Genomic DNA, 18,423 nt, shown 5'->3' with positions numbered 1-18,423 from the left:
TTTTTATTGTGATAAAATGCACATTACATTAAATTTGCCATTTAAATATTTTTAAAGTGTACAATTCAGTGGCATCAAGTACATTCACAATGATGTGCAGCCATCAGCACTGTCTAGCTCCAAAGCTTTCCATCACATACCAAACAGAAACCCCACACCCACTGAGCAGTCATTGTCCTTCCCCCTCCCCCAGCCCCCAGCACATACTCATCTGCTTTCTGTCTCTGTGGATTTGCTTCTTCTGAACATTTCATACAAATGGAATCATATATTTTGTGTATGTCTGACTTTTTTCACTCAGCATAATTTTTCAAGGTTAATCTGTTGTACCATGTGTCATCACTTTATTCCTTTGTGTGGTTGAATAGCATTTCAGTGTATCAGATCAGATCAGATCAGATCAGTCGCTCAGGCGTGTCTGACTCTTTGCGACCCCGTGAATCGCAGCACGCCAGGCCTCCCTGTCTATCACCATCTCCCGGAGTTCACTCAAACTCACGTCCATCGAGTCCGTGATGCCATCCAGCCATCTCATCCTCTGTTGTCCCCTTCTCCTCCTGCCCCCAATCCCTCCCAGCATCAGAGTCTTTTCCAATGAGTCAACTCTTCTCATGAGGTGGCCAAAGTACTGGAGTTTCAGCTTTAGCATCAATCCTTCCAAAGAACACCCAGGGCTGATCTCCCTTAGAATGGACTGGTTGGATCTCCTAGCAGTCCAAGGGACCCTCAAGAGTCTATAGACAGACCTTATATTGTTTATCCATTCATCTGTTGATCACTCTAATTTTTATTAAGTCTTTACTACAGCATGAAATGAGTGGTACAGTATAGCATTATAAGTGCAGTGAATGGTACAGAGATATTTTATTTTAAACTTTTAATTTTATATATGCATACAGCTGATTAACAATGTTGTGATAGTTTCAGGTGGAAAACAAAGTTACTCAGCCATAATATGTATCCATTCTCCCTCAATCCCCGCCCCCCATCTAAGCTGCCACAAAACATTGAATAGAGTTCCCTGTGCTATATAGTAGAAACTTGTTGGTTATCCATTTAAAATATAGCAGGATGTACATGTCCATCCCAAACTCCCAAACTATCTCTTCCCCTCATCCCCCCGCCCCCGCTGGTAACCATAAGTTCATTTTCTATTAGTCATTTTCTGTTTTGTAAATGAGTTCATTTTTAGCTTCCACCTATAAAGGATATTATATATTACACGATATTTCTCTGTGTTTGACTTACTTCACTCACCATGACAATCTGTAGGCCCATCTATGCTGCTGCAAATGACATTATTTCATTCTTTTTAATGGCTGAGAAATATTCTATATATATGTGTGTGTGCGTGCGCACGCTCTATCTTCTTTATCTATTCAGTACAGGGATATTTTAGATGAGGGTCTTAGTAGTTGACATGTGACTAATGCTGGGGATAGAATGTGCATAAGAGGTTGTAACATTTGGATATATTTTCTTTGGGGTATTTTATATTTTTTATGTTTGGGTATTTTATTTCACTTTTACCTGCTTATGATCGCATTGATTAGAAAAGTTTGCCTGCTGCTCCTTTTTCCATAAAATTCATTTGTTTAACAAATATTTGAATGCCTATAATGTGATGGGAACTAGTGTGGTTACCTTTGATGGATACAAAGTTCTGGTAAAGATATGGTTTGGAAGTTATCAGCTTATGGGTATTATTTAAAGCCATAGGACCAAGACCTCCCAGGGAAGAGTCCATAGTGCTGAGGAGAGGACCCAAGACTCAGCCCTAAGGTGCTCTTGGTGATAAAGTTCCAGGAAAGAAGGAGGCTGAGGAAGAACAGGCAACCTGGTAAAAGCAGGAGAGTCTGGAGGAAAAAAGTGTTGGAGGGGATGGCCCTGGTGTCAACTGCTACTGAGTGAGATGGGGAAGAGGTTGGAGCACGGGGTTTAGCAAGGTGGTGGTCAGAAGGGAGCTCAGTGGAGTGGAGAGGATCACAGCCCAGCTGGAGTGTGCTAAGGAGCACATGCTGTAATATTTTAACGTAGTGCTGAGCATTTCATGTATTCTGAAACATAATTCAGTGGCAGAAAAAGATTCCAGTTGTGCATTTTAACTGAGCCACTTATTATCTCCCTATCAACGTGTGACAATTGCATCACTTCCAATATTTGCTATTACCAATAAGACCACAGTGAGCAGCTCTGTACACTTTCTTTCCTACTTTTAGCATCATTTCCTTTGACTAGAGAGACAGAAAGGAAGATGCTGGTCTAAGAGCAGAACAGCTTTAAAGCTTACAGTGCTCGTGTGCTCAGACACTTTCTGAAAGACCTGACTAGTTGGCATTCCTCCAATGTTTTCCAGCACCTTGACTGCAATTCTCAGTGGAGCCCTCCCAGAACAGGTCTTTCCTTTTATTTGCCTGTGACTTCTTTTAACCTTGAAAAGAGAATTTAATGAGAAGGACTAAACCCATATTAAGGGGTGAAAAATATACACAGCTAGTTTAGCTCAGTTCAGTTGCTCAGTCGTATCTGACTCTTTGTGACCCCATGGACTGCAGCATGCTAGGCCTCCCTGTCCATCACCAGCTCCTGGAGCTTACTCAAACTCCTGTCCATTGAGTCGGTGATGCCATCCAACCATCTCATCCTCTGTCATCCCCTTCTCCTCCCGCCTTCAATTTTTCCCAGCATCAGGGTCTTTTCAAATGAGTCAGTTCTTCACATCAGGTGGCCAAAGTATTGAAGTTTCAACTTCAGCATCAGTCCTTCCAGTGAATATACAGGACTGATTTCCTTTAGGATGGACTGGTTGGATCTCCTTGAAATCCAAGGGACTCTCAAGAGTCTTCTCCAACACCACAGTTCAAAAGCATCAGTTCTTTGGCCCTCAGCTTTCTTTAGAGTCCAACTCTCACATCCATACATGACCACTAGAAAAATCAAAGCTTTGACTAGATGGACCTTTGTTGGCAAAGTAATGGCTCTGCTTTTTAATATGCTGTCTAGGTTGCTTCCAAGGAGCAAGTGTCTTTTAATTTCATGGATTCAGTTACCATCTGCAGTGATTTTTGAAGCCCGCCAAAATAAAGTCTGTGACTGTTTCCACTGTTTCCCCATCTATTTGCCATGAAGTGATGGGACCAGATGCCATGATCTTAGTTTTCTGAATGTTGAGCTTTAAGTCAACATTTTCACTCTCCTCTAACACTTTGATCAAGAGGCTCTTTAGTTCTTCTTCTCTTTCTGCCATAAGGGTGGTGTCATCTGCATATCTGAGGTTACTGATATTTCTCCTGGCAATCTTGATTCCAGCTTGTGCTTCACCCAGCATGATGTACTCTGCATATAAGTTAAATAAGCAGAGTGACAATATACAGCCTTGATGTACTCCTTTCCCGATTTGGAACCAGTCTGTTGTTCCATGTCCAGTTCTAACTGTTGCTTCTTGACCTGAATACATATTTCTCAGAAGGCTGGTCAGGTGGTATTCCCATCTCTTCAAGAATTTTCCACAGTTTTTTGTGGTCTACACAGTCAAAGGCTTTGGCATAGTCAATAAAGCAGAAGTAGATATTTTTCTGGAACTCTCTTGCTTTTTTGATGATCCAACAGATGTTGGCAATTTGATCTCTGGTTCCACTGCCTTTTCTAAATCCAGCTTGAACATCTGGAAGTTCACGGTTCACGTACTGTTGAAGCCTGGCTTGGAGAATTTTGAGCATTACTTTACTAGCATGTGAGATGAGTGCAATTGTGCAGTAGTTTGAGCATTCTTTGGCATTGCCTTTCTTTGGAACTGGAATGAAAACTGACCTTTTCCAGTCCTGTGGCCACTGATGAGTTTTCCAAATTTGCCGGCATATTGAGTGCAGCACTTTCACAGCATCATCTTTTAGGATTTGAAATAGCTCAACTGGAATTCCATCACCTCCACTAGCTTTGTTCACAGTGATGTTTTCTAAGGCCCACTTGACTTCCCGTTCCAGGATGTCTGGCTCTAGGCGATTGGTCACACCATCATGATTATCTGGGTCCTGAAGATCTTTCTTGTATAGTTATTTGTTTTCTTGCTACCTCTTCTTAGTATCTTTTGCTTCTGTTAGGTCCATACCATTTCTGTCCTTTATTGTGCCCATATTTGCATGAAAAGTTCCCTTGATATCTCTAATTTTCTTGAAGAGATCTCTAGTCTTTCCCATTTTTTTGTTTTCCTCTATTTCTTTGCATTGATCACTGAGGAAGGCTTTCTCTCTCCTCGCTATTCTTTGGAACTCTGCATTCAAATGGGTATATCTTTCCTTTTCTCCTTTGCCTTTCCCTTCTCTTCTTTTCACAGCTGTTTATAAGGCCTCCTCAGACAACCATTTTGCCTTTTTGCATTTCTTTTTCTTGGGTATGGTCTTGATAACTGCCTCCTGTACAGTGTCATGAACCTCTGTCCATAGTTCTTCAGGCACTCTATCAGATCTAATCCCTTGAATCTATTTGTCACTTCCACTGTATAGTCATAAGGGATTTGATTTAGGTCATAGCTGAATGAATGCTCTAGTGGTTTTCCCTACTTTCTTCAATTTAAGTCTGAATTTGGCAATAAGGAGTTCATGATCTGAGCCACAGTCACCTCCCTGTCTTGTTTTTGCTGACTGTATAGAGCTTCCCCATCTTTGGCTGCAAAGAACATAATCAATCTGATTTTGGTATTGACCATCTGGTGAGGTCCATGTGTAATATTTTCCCAGCTAACTAAATAGTTATATTAAGAGGAAGCACATGTACAACAATTGCCAACCCATATGGAACCACGATGTGAATGTGATGCCGCTGTTCGTTATTAGCTCTTTTTCACTGAGATCTTGGTATAACCTTAAACCAGATACAGCTGAGGAAAGTACTCAGCCATGAGCTTCATCCTCCACTCCTATGTTCCTATGCATTCATGTGAGTGTGATCTGAGCTGGGATTTAAGAAAGTTTCCGCTTTTCCAAGAAAGCCCCTACAGATCTCCCACTGCAGCTGCCTGCTGTTATCAGGGAATGACTTCTACCCTTTCCATGAGTGCTTTGGGTGGAGTTTTATAAACATTCCCAGCCTATCACAAAAAGATAGCACCTTTCAAGCCTATTGTCATCTCAAAAATTTCCTTCTCTCCTCTTCCCCATTCCTCAAAAATACCCCAACAACTTTGTGGCCACTTCCTGGTCACATTGTGAGTTGTTCCTACCAGCAGCAGCATTTAGATAAAGGAGGTGACACCAGCCACCTGGGTGTGCTATTTAACTGCTTCCTACCCAGCACAGCAGCACCACACCCAGGACCAGCAGTGCCCAGTGTCCTGCCGGTGCAGGTTCTGGGACGCACTGGCTTCACTGGAGCCCCTCTCCGGTGGTCTGCTTGCTCCCGCTGGACAGACACTGCTGTTTGCTGGGCCCGAGTGGGGCGGTGATTGGGTCTGATGGGAACAGACTCGGCAGGAGTGATGCATGTGCCTCTCTCTCTCCATTCAGTTGGCTCCTTTTCTGGAGAGGTCCTAATTTCCACAGGGCGTCCCCGGAGTGGAAGGTCCAAGAACACGTAACTGCTCAGCCGAATGGTGGCGTGTTCTAGAACAGGCAGATTGGGATGCTTTCCTGTACCATTACCAGCTCTGTGACTCAAGAGGGTGACTTCACATCTCTGAATCTCATTTTTTCCCACCGGTTTAAAAAATATAGAAGGATGATGTGATACCAGTCTCCTTAAATTATTGCAGGGAGTCCATGCAATGATACATGCAGAGTGCCCACCATAGGTGCTCTGACCCAGTACAGGCCCAATGAGGGTGAACGGCCACCGTCATCATCTCGCCCCGTCCTCCTTGCTGCCTCCTGGCTTCTGTTGCTGCAAGTTGGTAGCTCAGACGTGGCTCTTCAAGCCTTTCTCTTTGTTTCCTACTTGCAGGGAGCTTTGTGAAGAAGCCTGGCCAGCCTGTTGTTTCTAAAGCCTTGGGGTAAGTTCTGGGGTGTTCAGCCCAGGGTAAGGGCTGGATTGGCTCGCCTGGACAGAACAGCCTGGGGAGCAAGCTTTCTCGAGCACCCCAGGTTATAACTAAAGCAGGAGCCTACTGGGGTGTGACATGTCATTCACACAGCCCTCCCAACCCTGTGGCCTCTGTGGATCGCTCCTTTGATCCAACTAAATGGAAGTGGGCTATATGGCCATAGTCTGCAGGAGTCTCTAATAACCAAGACCAGAGTCAGAGGACCTAAAATAAGCAGACTTAGAAGAGGCAATCAATATGTGACTTTCCTTATGGCAAGTAAACCTATATTGGCAAGGGTAAGTAGAAATGGCTGCTGTAACAAACAAGCCCCTCAATCACAAAGGCTTAACACAAAGAAAGTTTCTTTCTTACTCAAGCAAAATCAGTTTGTATTTTCTCAGACAAGTGGAGAGCCTTCCAACTAAATTTCAGGGACCCAGGCTCCTTCCATCTTGTGGCTCCATCATCTCTTCGGCAGAACTCTCTGCATCTAGCCAGAAGAGAATCACATAGGAGGTTTTGAACGGTCCAGCCTAAAAGTGGCACATAGTGCTTCTGCTTTGTGTCCACAGTCTGTTGGCCAAAACTTAGGCTTTGGCCAGAGTCCAGTAGAATTCAGGTGTACCTAAATTCACTGGACTTCCCAGGTGACTCAGTGGTAAAGAACCCACCTGCCAATGCAGAAGTTGCAAGAGACATGGGTTCAATCCCTGAGTCAGGAAGACCCCCTGTAGTAGGAAATAGCAACCCACTCCAGTGTTCTTGCCTGGAAAATCCCATGGACAGAGGAGCCTGGTGGGCTACAGTCCATGGGGTCACAAAGAGTTGAGCATGAGTGAGTAACTGAGCGGGAGGAGGAGCACACATTCAAGGGGCTAGTAACTGAAGACTAGCTGCGTGCTCAGGAGGTGGAGGAAATAGATTTTGGTGCCACAGATATTTTCCAGGAATGTATTTGAGGCACAGAATTGGGAAGGTTTCCCTTTGCTGGTTTCTGAGCCCATCTTAAGTGACTTGGGTGGGACAGACAGAAAAGGATCTGCATTGCTGGGGATTTCCTGCTGATCTTTCTCCAGGGACAGATTTGCAGCCCCTGCCGTGGAGACCCGTCCTAGCATCTGGGGAGAATGTCCACCAAAATTTGCTACCAAGCTGGGCCGAGCGGTGGTCAGAGAAGGACAGATGGGGCGGTTCTCCTGCAAGATCACTGGCCGGCCCCAGCCACAGGTCACCTGGCTCAAGGTAGGGTTCTGTCTGCCCTGACTCTGGGGGAGATCCCTGGGCTAGTAGGAGTCTGTCTTCCCAATCAGTCCCTGCCACTTCGACTGTAGACGGCCCTCGAGTTTCTCCTGTGTTTGGTAGCCCTGCCTGTTCTTGCCCCTGTGCACATAACTCTCCCTGTCACTCAGCCCACAACGTTCTGTAATCCACACACTCACAGATGAGCATAAAACTTCTGAGCCAAGACAGACCTGACCATGTCAAGAGAGTGGACTTTGAAGTCTGGGGCTGATTTCAAGCCATCGCTCCCTGATTCACAGAGCATGTGATGCTGGCCAAGACATTGGTCTTTTAGAACCTGGGTTTCCTTATCTGTGAGGCAGAGATAACGCCACCAACCTCAAAATACTGTTGGGAGACTCCACGTGGGAGTGCTTTATCAATCACTGGGGCTAGACACTGTGAAAACAGAGGTGGGGAAGCAGGGGAGAGGGGCAGGAGTGGGTGTAAACAGGGCAGCGAGGAGGTCAAAGCCAGGGAGAGTAGGTTTTTCATGGGTGGAACTCCTGGATAAAAATGAGCGATGTGTCCTGATTCTCCTGTTCTGACCCTGGAACATCTATAAAAGGAAGAGGGAGGCAAAGGAGAACCAAAGCGAGGAATGTAGAATTTTCCACCTCAAACTCGGACTCCTTTCAAACAGGTTCCATGCACCTGCTCTCAGCTGGACGGAACACCACAGCGCATCCATACATCAGAGTCAGGGCCCTTGGGTGGCCCTCAGGCTGCTCTCCGAGCATGATGACAGAGCCCAGAGCAGAGGGCCCTGCTGCCTGTGCCTGGCGTCTGTCCCGTGCAGATTGGCAGCACACAGGACAGAGCTGAAAGGTGAGCAGTTTCTCTGACCAAGCTGCCTGTGCCATCCACAGGGAGATGTTCCCCTGCAGCCCAGTGCTCGTGTGTCTATGTCCGAGAAGAACGGGATGCAAGTCCTGGAAATCCACGACGTCACCCGAGATGACGTGGGAGTATACACGTGCATGGTGGTGAACGGGTCAGGGAAGGCCTCCATGTCTGCTGAGCTCTCCATCCAAGGTACGGTCCAAGCTCTCCATCCAAGGGCTGTGGGAGGGCCATTGCAGAACTGTCCCTTCCGGGGCCCCTGAAGGACCTGGAAGGAGCTGCTTGCTCGTTACACATCTGTGTGTTACATGTGCCGCACTTACGTACTCAGGCATCCATCCCCGGGTCAGCATCTTGGATCAGAAGAGTGGGTGGGCAAGCAGCACAGACGCAGCGGAGGAGGAAGATACTTCACCTGTGTCTGTGCACCTGGGTTCAGGTTTTCCTTCTTGCTCAGACTTCTTTGTTATTTACATTTCTAATTGCCTTTTGGAGGAGTGCACATTGCTAGTGTCTTCCCATCACCTCGTATTTACCCAACCTAAAATTTATCTCAGCGTCTACCCTGTCCTTCAGATCAGGTGCTCCCTCAACTTAACTCTTCCCTTCTCACAGGACTGGGCATTTCAGACCAGCTTTGGCTCCTGTCTCTTCCTTGCTACAGTCATCAGCCCCAATTAGCTCATCTCTTGAAATCTCTCTGTGTATGACTCTCCATTCCATTCCCCTTGGTTCTGCCAAGTCCAGCCTGGGGAAACTGGGATGTGTGGACAGGGAGGATGACTGAGGTCACTCCATTTGAGTGGGAACCTTGAGTAGGTTGGGATTTATGCATCAGGGAGTAAAACAACCCTCGCTTTCTCTTCTTCCTTTCTTACCCTTAACTCTTCTATGACTTTCCTCTTCTCCATCTCCTTCCTTCCTCAGAAAGTATCCCTCCTTGCTCTCTTCACTTTTTCGGTCCAAGTATTTTTACTACCCACAGAAACAAATTTATTCTACATTGCAACCCAGGGTGTGTGTGTGTGTGTGTGTGTGTGCGTGTGTGTGTGCTTAGTTGCTCAGTCGTGTCCGACTCTTTGAGACCCCATAGACTGTAGCCTGCCAGGCTCCTCTGTCCATGGGGATTCTCCAGGCAAGAATACTGGAGTGGGGTGCCATGCCCTCCTCCAGGGGATCTTCCCAACCCAGGAATCTAACCCAAGTTTCCCACTTTGCAGGCAGATTCTTTACCATCTGAGCCACCAGGGAAGCAATATATAAAAACATATACATATACAAACACTTATACACATATATTACTGAAACCAGTTTCATGAAACAATCTTGAGTATTATATACAATACATGCTGGCATTTCTCTTCTCCTCTACTTCATTAAGGAAAAAAAAAACCCTTTACTGACCGTAGGCTTTGACTTCACAACTCACTACAGTCTCAGGATCCTACCGTTTTAGCCTCTCTCCTCTACTTTCCCCAACACTGAATTAAAGAACTGATCCCTTCTGAAGCAATTAATGCCAGAATGGTGTGTTTCCTGGGGTTTGTTTGAAAATACTCCCATAAAAAGTCCCTCAAAAACAAAGCAGAGAGATATGGGTAAGATTGGCAAAATGTCGCTATCTCCCTAATCTGGGTGTTGGCTTTCAGTGTTTGTCATGTCCGTCTCAGTACTGTTGCATATTTTGTAATTTTCCATGATAAAACATTTGAAAAAATAATGTGGTAGAAAAATATATCTAGTAATAGTATTTTTTCCTTTGAAGAACTGAATAAAATTACTTTTTCTGTGCGTTTTAAAATGAAGCAGGTATTTGTCAAAAATGATTACCTTGAGGGGTTCTTCAGAGGGCTACATGCAAGTGGAACTGTGTGGGTTTGAAGTTTTGGGTAGGTGTTTATTTTCATTTATCTCTCCAGTGGGTTTTGTTTCCTTCTTCGGGCTAGAGAACGGGAAGCTACTGTGCCCAGGGTGGGGCAGCAGAGGCCGTAGCAAAGGCCCAGGGCAGCGCTGGAAACTTAAGAGTATCTGCAGGGCTCAGAGGAGTTTATCAGATTAACTCAAGAAGTTCAGGACCAGGGGACCTGAAAGGAGAGGGGGTGGAGGGCCACAGGGGAAGCTGAGCGCTCAGGAAGCCAAACTCTGTCATAAATGAGAGATTCTTGTTTTATCACTTCCTGGTCCTGGTGTATACAACATTCCACTTACCGTCTTTCTACCTTCTCTCTTTTTCCAGGTTTGGACAATTCCAATAGGTATGTGTAGGCTTTGTGACTGTCACTGGTCCATCTCGAAATGCCCTGTTAGAAGAGAGGGATTGTAATCAAGAAATGCCAGTTTCTGAGTCATCATATAATGAGGAGAACCACCTGTTTGAGGGGCATTGTTTTATTTGAAATGTTTCATTTTCTATTGTAATTTGCTGCCTAGGTTCTGGGCCAGGCTTGCCGTCAGTATTGAGACTCTTGAAGACCCTGCTCAGTATCTTTACTAGTTAGCCATCATTAGGAAGGGCACTGCTCTGCAAGCATGCCCTCCATGTTCAAGGCCAGAATCCACCTGCTTGTCTTCGGGCTGGAAACTGAGCCAACCGCAGAGAAAGACTTTCGCTCTTACTCTGTCCTAGTTTGTGGGCTTTCTTGGTTCCTGGAGCCCGTGCTTGTGATGAGTAACTAGATGACTGTTCTCTTCCTTCTTCTTCTGCCCCACCTTCCGTCCCTCACCACCAAACAGGTCACTCGTGAGAGGAACAAAGGTGGCCGGTACAGACGTCAGGAAGGAAGTCACTCAGGGGTCCAAACCGGATGGCCTGGCGGCTGCTGCCGAAAATAAAAACCGGCCCAGCACCCAGCGAGGAGGCTCCTCGACCTGGGCCACAGGGAGCCAGCCTCAACCCCCCAGGGAATCTGAGCTGGAGCCGCTGGGGGACTCCCCCAGAAAGGGCCAGAGGGCCCCCGTCCTGCAGAAGACCTCCAGCACCATCACCCTGCAGGCGGCAAAAGTCCAGCTGGAGCCCAGAGCTCCAGTCCCAGGCACCCCCTGTCCCTCCAGAGAAGAGAGGGAGGAGCCAGCTGCGGCCCCTCCAGACACCCTCCCCACCAGGCGGTCAGGCCTGGGAAGCCAGGACACCATGGGCAAGGTTGCTACCAGGAAGGTCCCCATGGAGAGCCAGAGGGACACCATGTTTCCCAAATTTGAGAACAAGCCCCAGAGCCAGGAGGTCAGTGAAGATCAGCCAGTCGAGTTCAGATGCGAGGGTGAGTAGAGCGGCCTGGGGTCTCTGGTATGCATACGGTAGCTCCCTTCTTTCAGCTCAGCGGTCAGCGCCTCCTGTACCCACCATCGCCTTGGACTAGAGTCCCCCGCCCGGCGAAGCACTTGATAGGGGTCTGCCCTCAGGAGATGCTCCCTGCAGTGGCGCTTTGTTCATGGTTGAAGAGAGCACCGACCCCGAGCCCTGATTTTTAGTCCCCACCACGGGAAACCCATCACCACCATGACCACCAGGAAGAAACCCCAGGGTCCCTGTCTCTATCCTCCCTTCTGCAGGCTCTGGCTGGTCTGGAAGCCGGGTGTGTCACTTGGCATCCCTCCTCCTGAAGGGCCCCGGCCTCTGTCTTGGGGAGGAAGGGGAGGGTAAACCAGTGGGTTCCAGCCAGAGGGCAGTGGCATACCAGCTGAGCCCGCCCTCAGGCTCAGTCCCTTCATCACCCACCCCACCCCACAAGCACTCTTGGGGGCCTCACGTCCTTCACCTGGCCCTGTAGTTTCAGGGATCCCAAAACCTGAAGTGACCTGGTTCCTGGACGGTGTCCCCGTGAGGAGTCGAGAGGGCAGCATCGAGGTTTACGAAGCTGGGGGGACGCATTACCTCTGCCTGTGGAGAGCCCGGGCCCAGGACAGCGGGAGCTACAGCTGCACAGCCGCCAACGTCCGAGGCCAGGCGTCCTGTCACTGGAGCCTCCTGGTGAAAAGTGAGTACGTCCCTCAAGGCCCCCTGGCTTCTCTGTGGGAGGACCTTCCGTGGGGCGCTTCACACATGGGATCAGTGTCGTCTCCTGCAGCCCCCTGCCCAGGGGGTACCACCCGAGAGAGGCATCATTCCTGCCTACTGGCTAAGGTCAAAGTCATTGCTCCAAGGGAGTGATTCCTGATGGGAATTCACAGCAGGATGACCTCAGAATAGACAGGCCCAGCCCAGCTGTGAGCTACCTTTCTCTAGCTCCTCAGGTGCCTGTCTGAGGGCTCACTTTGAGCCAGACAGACACACTTAGAGTGACGTGAGGTGATGTGGGTGCCCCCTCTCTTCTGCTCATTGTAGGATCTGTTTATAAAAGTAGTGCATGTACAGTGTGAGGAATTTAAACGATGTGCAATCGTATGGCTCGGAAATAAGCGTTTTTTACCTTTTTAAAAATAAATTTGGCATTATGCTGTTTGTAAACTGCTTGCTATTCTAATATGCTCATGTTCCATAGGCATTTTTCAGTATTATTTCTTTCTATGCTTCGTATGTCGTTTGAAAACATGCTTTGTAATGACTATATATTTCCTAGAATGATGTCTAGCCATGGCCTCGCTGTTTCCATTTAGATTGTTTTGACTGTTTCCAGTTTTTCCCTACTGTAACAAAACTGTTTTCAATAGTCTTCAGTTCACTTCAGTTCAGTCGCTCAGTCGTGTCCAACTCTTTGCGACCCCATGAATCGCAACACACCAGGCCTCCCTGTCCATCACCAACTCCCGGAGTTCACCCAAACTCATATGCATCAAGCTGGTGATGCCATCCAGCCATCTCATCCTCTGTCATCCCCTTCTCCTCCCACCCCCAATCCCTCCCAGCGTCAGGGTCTTTTCCAATGAGTCAACTCTTTGCATGAGGTGGCCAAAGTATTGGGGTTTCAGCTTTAGCATCAGTCCTTCCAATGAACACTCAGGACTGATCTCCTTTGGGATGGACTGGTTGGATCTCCTTGCAGTCCAAGGGACTCTCAAGAGTCTTCTCCAACACCACAGTTCAAAAGCATCAATTCTTCGGCACTCAGCTTTCTTCACAGTCCAACTCTCACATCCATACATGACCACTGGAAAAACCATAGCCTTGACTTGATGGACCTTTGTTGGCAAAGTAATGGCTCTGCTTTTGAATATGCTATCTAGGTTGGTCATAACTTTCCTTCCAAGAAGTAAACGTCTTTTAATTTCATGGCTGTAATCACCACCTGCAATGATTTTGGAGCCCGAAAAATTAAAGTCTGACACTGTTTCCACTGTTTCCCCATCTATTTCCCATGCAGTGATGGGACCAGATGCCATGAACTTAGTTTTCTGAATGTTGAGCTTTAAGCCAACTTTTTCACTCTCTTCTTTCACTTTCATCAAGAGGCTCTTTAGTTCCTCTTCACTTTCTGCCATAAGGATGGTGTCATTTGCATATCTGAGGTTATTGATATTTCTCCCGGCAATCTTGATTCCAGCTTGTGTTTCTTCCAGCCCAGTGTTTCTCTTGATGTACTCTGCATAGAAGTTAAATAAGCAGGGTGACAATATACAGCCTTGACACACTCCTTTCCCTATTTGGAACCAGTCTGTTGTTCCATGTCCAGTTCTAACTGTTGCTTCCTGACCTGCATATAGGTTTCTCAAGAGGCAGGTCAGGTGGTCTGGTATTCCCTTCTCTTAAAGAATCTTCCACAGTTTATTGTGATCCACACAGTCAAAGGCTTTGGCATAGTCAATAAAGCAGAAATAGATGTTGCACCCACCTATCTCTCTGTGAGATTTCCCCCTACTTTAAATGCTATTTAGGGACCCTCGAGCCATGTCCTACTGTTGAGGAAATTAGTAAACCACAGGAGTAGAGCCAGCACATTGCAGGCTGTTGGAAAACTTATGAGACAAATAACCTTTACTTACTTTTTCAGCAAGTAAATTGCACACAAAAAGGAAAGAAGGGACAGCATGTAGGAAACTTAAATGAAAAGACACAGGAGACACCAATAATCACAATAGCTGGACTTTGCATGATCAATCCTGGTTGATATAAAAATTGATATAAAATTTTTTATAAGAAAATCAGGAAAATTTGAGCATTGATAAGATATTCAATATAAAGGAATTAGTGCTATTTTTAAGATGTGATGATGGAATCAGTGGTTATTCTTTTCAAAGTCTGCATATTTTAGATATGTAAGTTGAGCTACTTACTAGTGAAATGATAGAATTTCTGATCGTATCAGAATCCATGTGTGTTGGGACTTGGTGTAGGGTATGAATGAAGTGAGACTGGCCATTATGAAATTTGAAAAACAAGTATATGATGATTCACTATACAACTTCTGTGTGTTTCTGTCTGCTCTTGTGTGTGTTTGAAATTTGTTATAATAAATGTTTCCAAAAAAAGAACCTAGTTCATTCACACAGTAGGATGCCATGCAGCCAGTGGAACAAATGGGCCTGACCTGTAGACTCTGGTGGTGAGACCTGTCCAAGATATGTTAGTATGGGGATGAGCCAAGTGCAGAGAGGATCGTGTGTATCGTATGCTGCTTGCGGTAAAGGGGGAAAAAAAAATCTATGTACACAAAGCAAACTGATGCTTATATGTGCATAAACATTTCTGGGAAGCCCCCCAATTTCCTTTAGGAAGAGAAAGTAGGGGTCTGTAGGAAAGGGTGAGAAATAGTCTTGTTTTTCACTGTGTACTATTGACTTGCTTCCTAATTGGGAATTTTACTACATTTGTGAATTCCTTTGCAAGGAATATTACCCATTCATTTGGAGGTGGGAGTGCCTGTAGGCAGAGGTCCCAGGTCAGGAAACCTGACCTTCATCATTCAGGGCTATGTGTTTGGGTGGGGGACTCTCTTGGCCTCCTGGCCACCAAAGGTTAAAAAACAACAGGCTTTGGTTGGAGCATTAGCTATTATTATTACATGGAAACTATGCATCGAGCCTGTACCTACACAAATTGGGAGTGGAAGACAATGTTGATTTTTAAGCCATTGCAGAGCTGAGGGAGAGGGTGCGAACCGGGCATGCCACAAAGCTTGCTGTTCTTACCAAGATTCAGCTGCATGATTGCTTTAGAATGAAAGTTCCTCAGAATGCTGCACATCTTTGGTTAATTTCCAGAGTTCTGAGAAAGCTGATGTTGAGTACTTTGCCAGGGCTCTTGCTCCTTGTCTGGTGGAGAACTTAATGGGAGTCCTAAGTCCTGCATCCCAGAAGTCTGGCTTGCCTGCCTTTCTCCTTAGCTGTTCTGAAGTCTCCAGAAGGCTTCACCAAGATGCAGGTCATCTAACACCTCTTTCTCCTTCTTCCTATCACTGCAGAAAAGCTGCCTGCTTCCCTTACAAAGACTTCTCCTTCCATCCTTCCCAGACCCATAAGAAATCAGATCTGATAATGATTGACCTTCCCACCATCTCTTCAGTCTCTCCCCTCTCGCCTTATCTGGAGACCCCTTTCTCCTCCCTACAGGCATGATCTGGTCTCACCTCATCTAAAAAGGAGAAGCAAATCTTCCCTCTGCCTCACTGCCCCTTAAGTTCCCAAGGTTTCTCTATACTTCTTTTACCCCCAAACTTGCTGCTAGTCCAGTCTCTGTGCCCAGCTTCCATCTGCTGATAAAAGCTAACACCGCCCTGAAAGCTTGTTCAATGAGTCAAGCTTTATGCTAAAGCTTTACTGGCATGACTTCATTTGGTTATCTCAACAATCTTAAGAGATAATCAGTTACACCCATATTCCAATGAGAATACTGAGCTGTAGTGAGGTTAAGCAACTTGCTCAAGGTCCCATGCCTTGTAAAAAAGCATATTCCTAACCCATGTTGGTCTGACACAAAAGCCCGTGTTGTTTGCAGTGCCTCCTAAGGGGATTTCTATACTGAGGGAAGTTGATGCCTCCTGGGAGCAAAGGGGTGGAGGTGGTGTCTCCCCTCACCTGCCTAGGTAAGCTGGCGTCCCTTTACTCTGTACCTGTCCATTCAGATGCACCACTTGCTGACTAGCTGTGTCCCCACTGCCTGCTGTCCTATTAGGGTACCCCTGGGCTAGAGGAGGAGGTGTGGACGTTGAGTCTGAGAACTGGGTGTAAAGCCTTACTTTATCACTGGGCTTGACTGTGGGAAATTACTAACTTCATCTGTAAAACCAGTAAAGATAGCAGTCTTGTGGCATTGTCACGTCACCTCTGGAAAAGTACCTAGTAAGCCCTCGAATATTAGTTTTTGCCCTAAAACCTTTGTACTCTCAATATAAGAGTTTTCCCCTCATCACTCTATTGAATAGCTTCTCTGAAGAGTGCCAGTGGGCTATCGTCTCATCACAAAACCCAGCTGCCTTAAATCAGCCACCTTGACTCTTCTGCAGCATGTTCTGGTTGTTGTAGAAAAGATTTTCTATCCCCATTGCTCTTAATTATGGCCCCCAAGCAAAATGTTCCCCAGCTCACCTATGTAGAAGTCTTCTAGAGAGTTCAGCTCAGTGGTTCTCAATGAAAATGTGGGGGATTGAGGCCCTCAGTGCTTCTGAACTACTGGTCTAGATTAGAAAACTAGAACTCGTGTAAGTCCTTGTCATTTGATCCTGTCTTGGACTTGAAAAAAAAATAACTATAATAATTTAAAGTTGAAATGTCCTCACCAGTGGGCATGTGGTCTTTCCAAGTAAAAAGATATTCACAAGAGTGTTCAGGGTCTTTTTGTTACATACAGTGTTTTAGTGTTCATCCTTGTATCTTTTGAGTAAACCATAATGGTATACTTCTAATGTATACATATATTGTTGGGGATTTTTTTGTGTGTGTTTTTTTAAGACTTTTAAAAAATGTGGGCCATTTTTAAAAGTTTTTATTGAGTTTGTTACAGTATTGCTTCTGTTTTATGTTCTGGGTGTTTGGTCACAAGGCATGTGGGGTCTTCGCTCTCTAACTAGGGATCGAACCTGCACCTCCTGCATTGGAAGGCAAAGTCTTAACGACTGGACTGCCAGGATGTCCCTATAAATTGTTTGCTGAGTCCGTTTAGATGATTTATGCTCTCCTTAGAAAATCTATTTTATCCATGTTTTCAATCTAATGAAACATTTCAGCCAAAGATTTTTAAAATTAAAAAAAAAGTGTGCAGGGTCTGATGGGAATCATCAATGACAATATAAGACAGGAGAAAGTAGAATAAGGCCAAGATAAGGGGATGAAGGAGCTCGGTGGATGCTCCAGGACAGTGAAAGTCCAGGCAAGACAGGAGGGACCTGCGTCCTGGAGGAGAAGAGGCTGGCCCGGTCCTGAGTACTGCCAGATGTGGAGTGTCCTGTGATGAAGAAAAAGGCCTTGGAGTCACTCTGCTTCAGGCTCCAAGTCTCCACATGGTGGTACTGCCTGCTTCCCTGTGTTATGATGGATGAGGCAAAGCCAGGCCACTGAGAAAGCAAGCCATGGGTGCCCAGGGCAGTGAGATGGCTGCCTGTGGTCAATCTGCAGCCTGGGCCAGTGGTGATCTGAGACGGCCTGTCTGTCCTTTGCCCTCACAGAGCCAGCCGTGGTCGAGGTGGCCCCATCATTCTCCAGTGCCCTAAAGGACTGCACTGTCGTTGAGGGTCAGGACTTTGTGCTGCAATGCTCAGTGAAGGGGACCCCATTGCCTCGAATCACTTGGCTTCTCAATGGTGAGACCCCTTGCTCCAGCCTCCCGAGCCTTTGGCCTTGCCTGAATTCCTGCTTAGCTTCCCCATATATCACTCTGAATCATTTATGCATGAGAAAGAAGCATGGAGCGAGCATGGGACCTGGGAGTCTGCCAATGCCTGGCTGGGGACACTGGGCAAGTTTTACCCCTTTCTAAGCCTTGAGCTCCTCATCTACAAGACGAGAATGAGGCCACTTACCTTTCAGGGTGGTGATTGTGAAAGTCAAATTAGATTCTTTAATGAGATGCCTGGCACATAGGTAGGTGCACAAGCAACTTAGCTTCTTTTCATACAGCCAGGCTCACAAGTAGGTTCTCAATAAATATTTGTTGAGTCAATAAGTGAACAAAAAAACCCACAAATTAATGAACCACACTAGCAGTTGCTCTTGGGATCTTGCCTTTTATTTAGTGGCAGGTGGTTTAGGGGTTCATAGACCAGTAATTCTTTTTAACAATATAGTCCTATAGAAACATCTCAACTTTCTTTTTGCCAAGTAAAGTCCTTTGGACAAAAAAATAATTATTACATATTATCACCCTTTCTCTCTCTCTCTCTCTTTTTTTTTCTTTTTTTTAAAGAAAAAAGCCTTTA

At 46.1% G+C, this 18,423-nt stretch overlaps 1 protein-coding gene across 8 annotated transcripts in view; it reads left to right on the top strand.

Annotated features, from left to right (window-relative positions):
- Positions 1 to 18,423, top strand: part of MYLK (myosin light chain kinase) — a 190,938-nt gene that overhangs the window by 60,891 nt on the left and 111,624 nt on the right. For 3 of the 8 annotated variants that reach the window (XM_068970477.1, XM_068970467.1, XM_068970496.1), the window contains exons 3-9: positions 5,935 to 5,983; positions 7,093 to 7,258; positions 8,167 to 8,332; positions 10,377 to 10,395; positions 10,874 to 11,397; positions 11,908 to 12,114; positions 17,674 to 17,808. In XM_068970477.1, coding sequence (XP_068826578.1) covers positions 5,935 to 5,983; positions 7,093 to 7,258; positions 8,167 to 8,332; positions 10,377 to 10,395; positions 10,874 to 11,397; positions 11,908 to 12,114; positions 17,674 to 17,808 — 1,266 coding nt within the window. The remainder of the gene's footprint in view (positions 1 to 5,934; positions 5,984 to 7,092; positions 7,259 to 8,166; positions 8,333 to 10,376; positions 10,396 to 10,873; positions 11,398 to 11,907; positions 12,115 to 17,673; positions 17,809 to 18,423) is intronic. The other 5 variants (XM_068970504.1, XM_068970486.1, XM_068970512.1 and 2 more) reach the window with 3 other exon arrangements.

The sequence above is a fragment of the Capricornis sumatraensis genome, chromosome 1 (assembly GCF_032405125.1).
Source record: "Capricornis sumatraensis isolate serow.1 chromosome 1, serow.2, whole genome shotgun sequence".
NCBI lineage: Eukaryota > Metazoa > Chordata > Mammalia > Artiodactyla > Bovidae > Capricornis > Capricornis sumatraensis.
The sequence above is the reverse complement of the archived record's forward strand: the minus strand, read 5'-3'. Positions and strand labels throughout refer to the sequence as shown.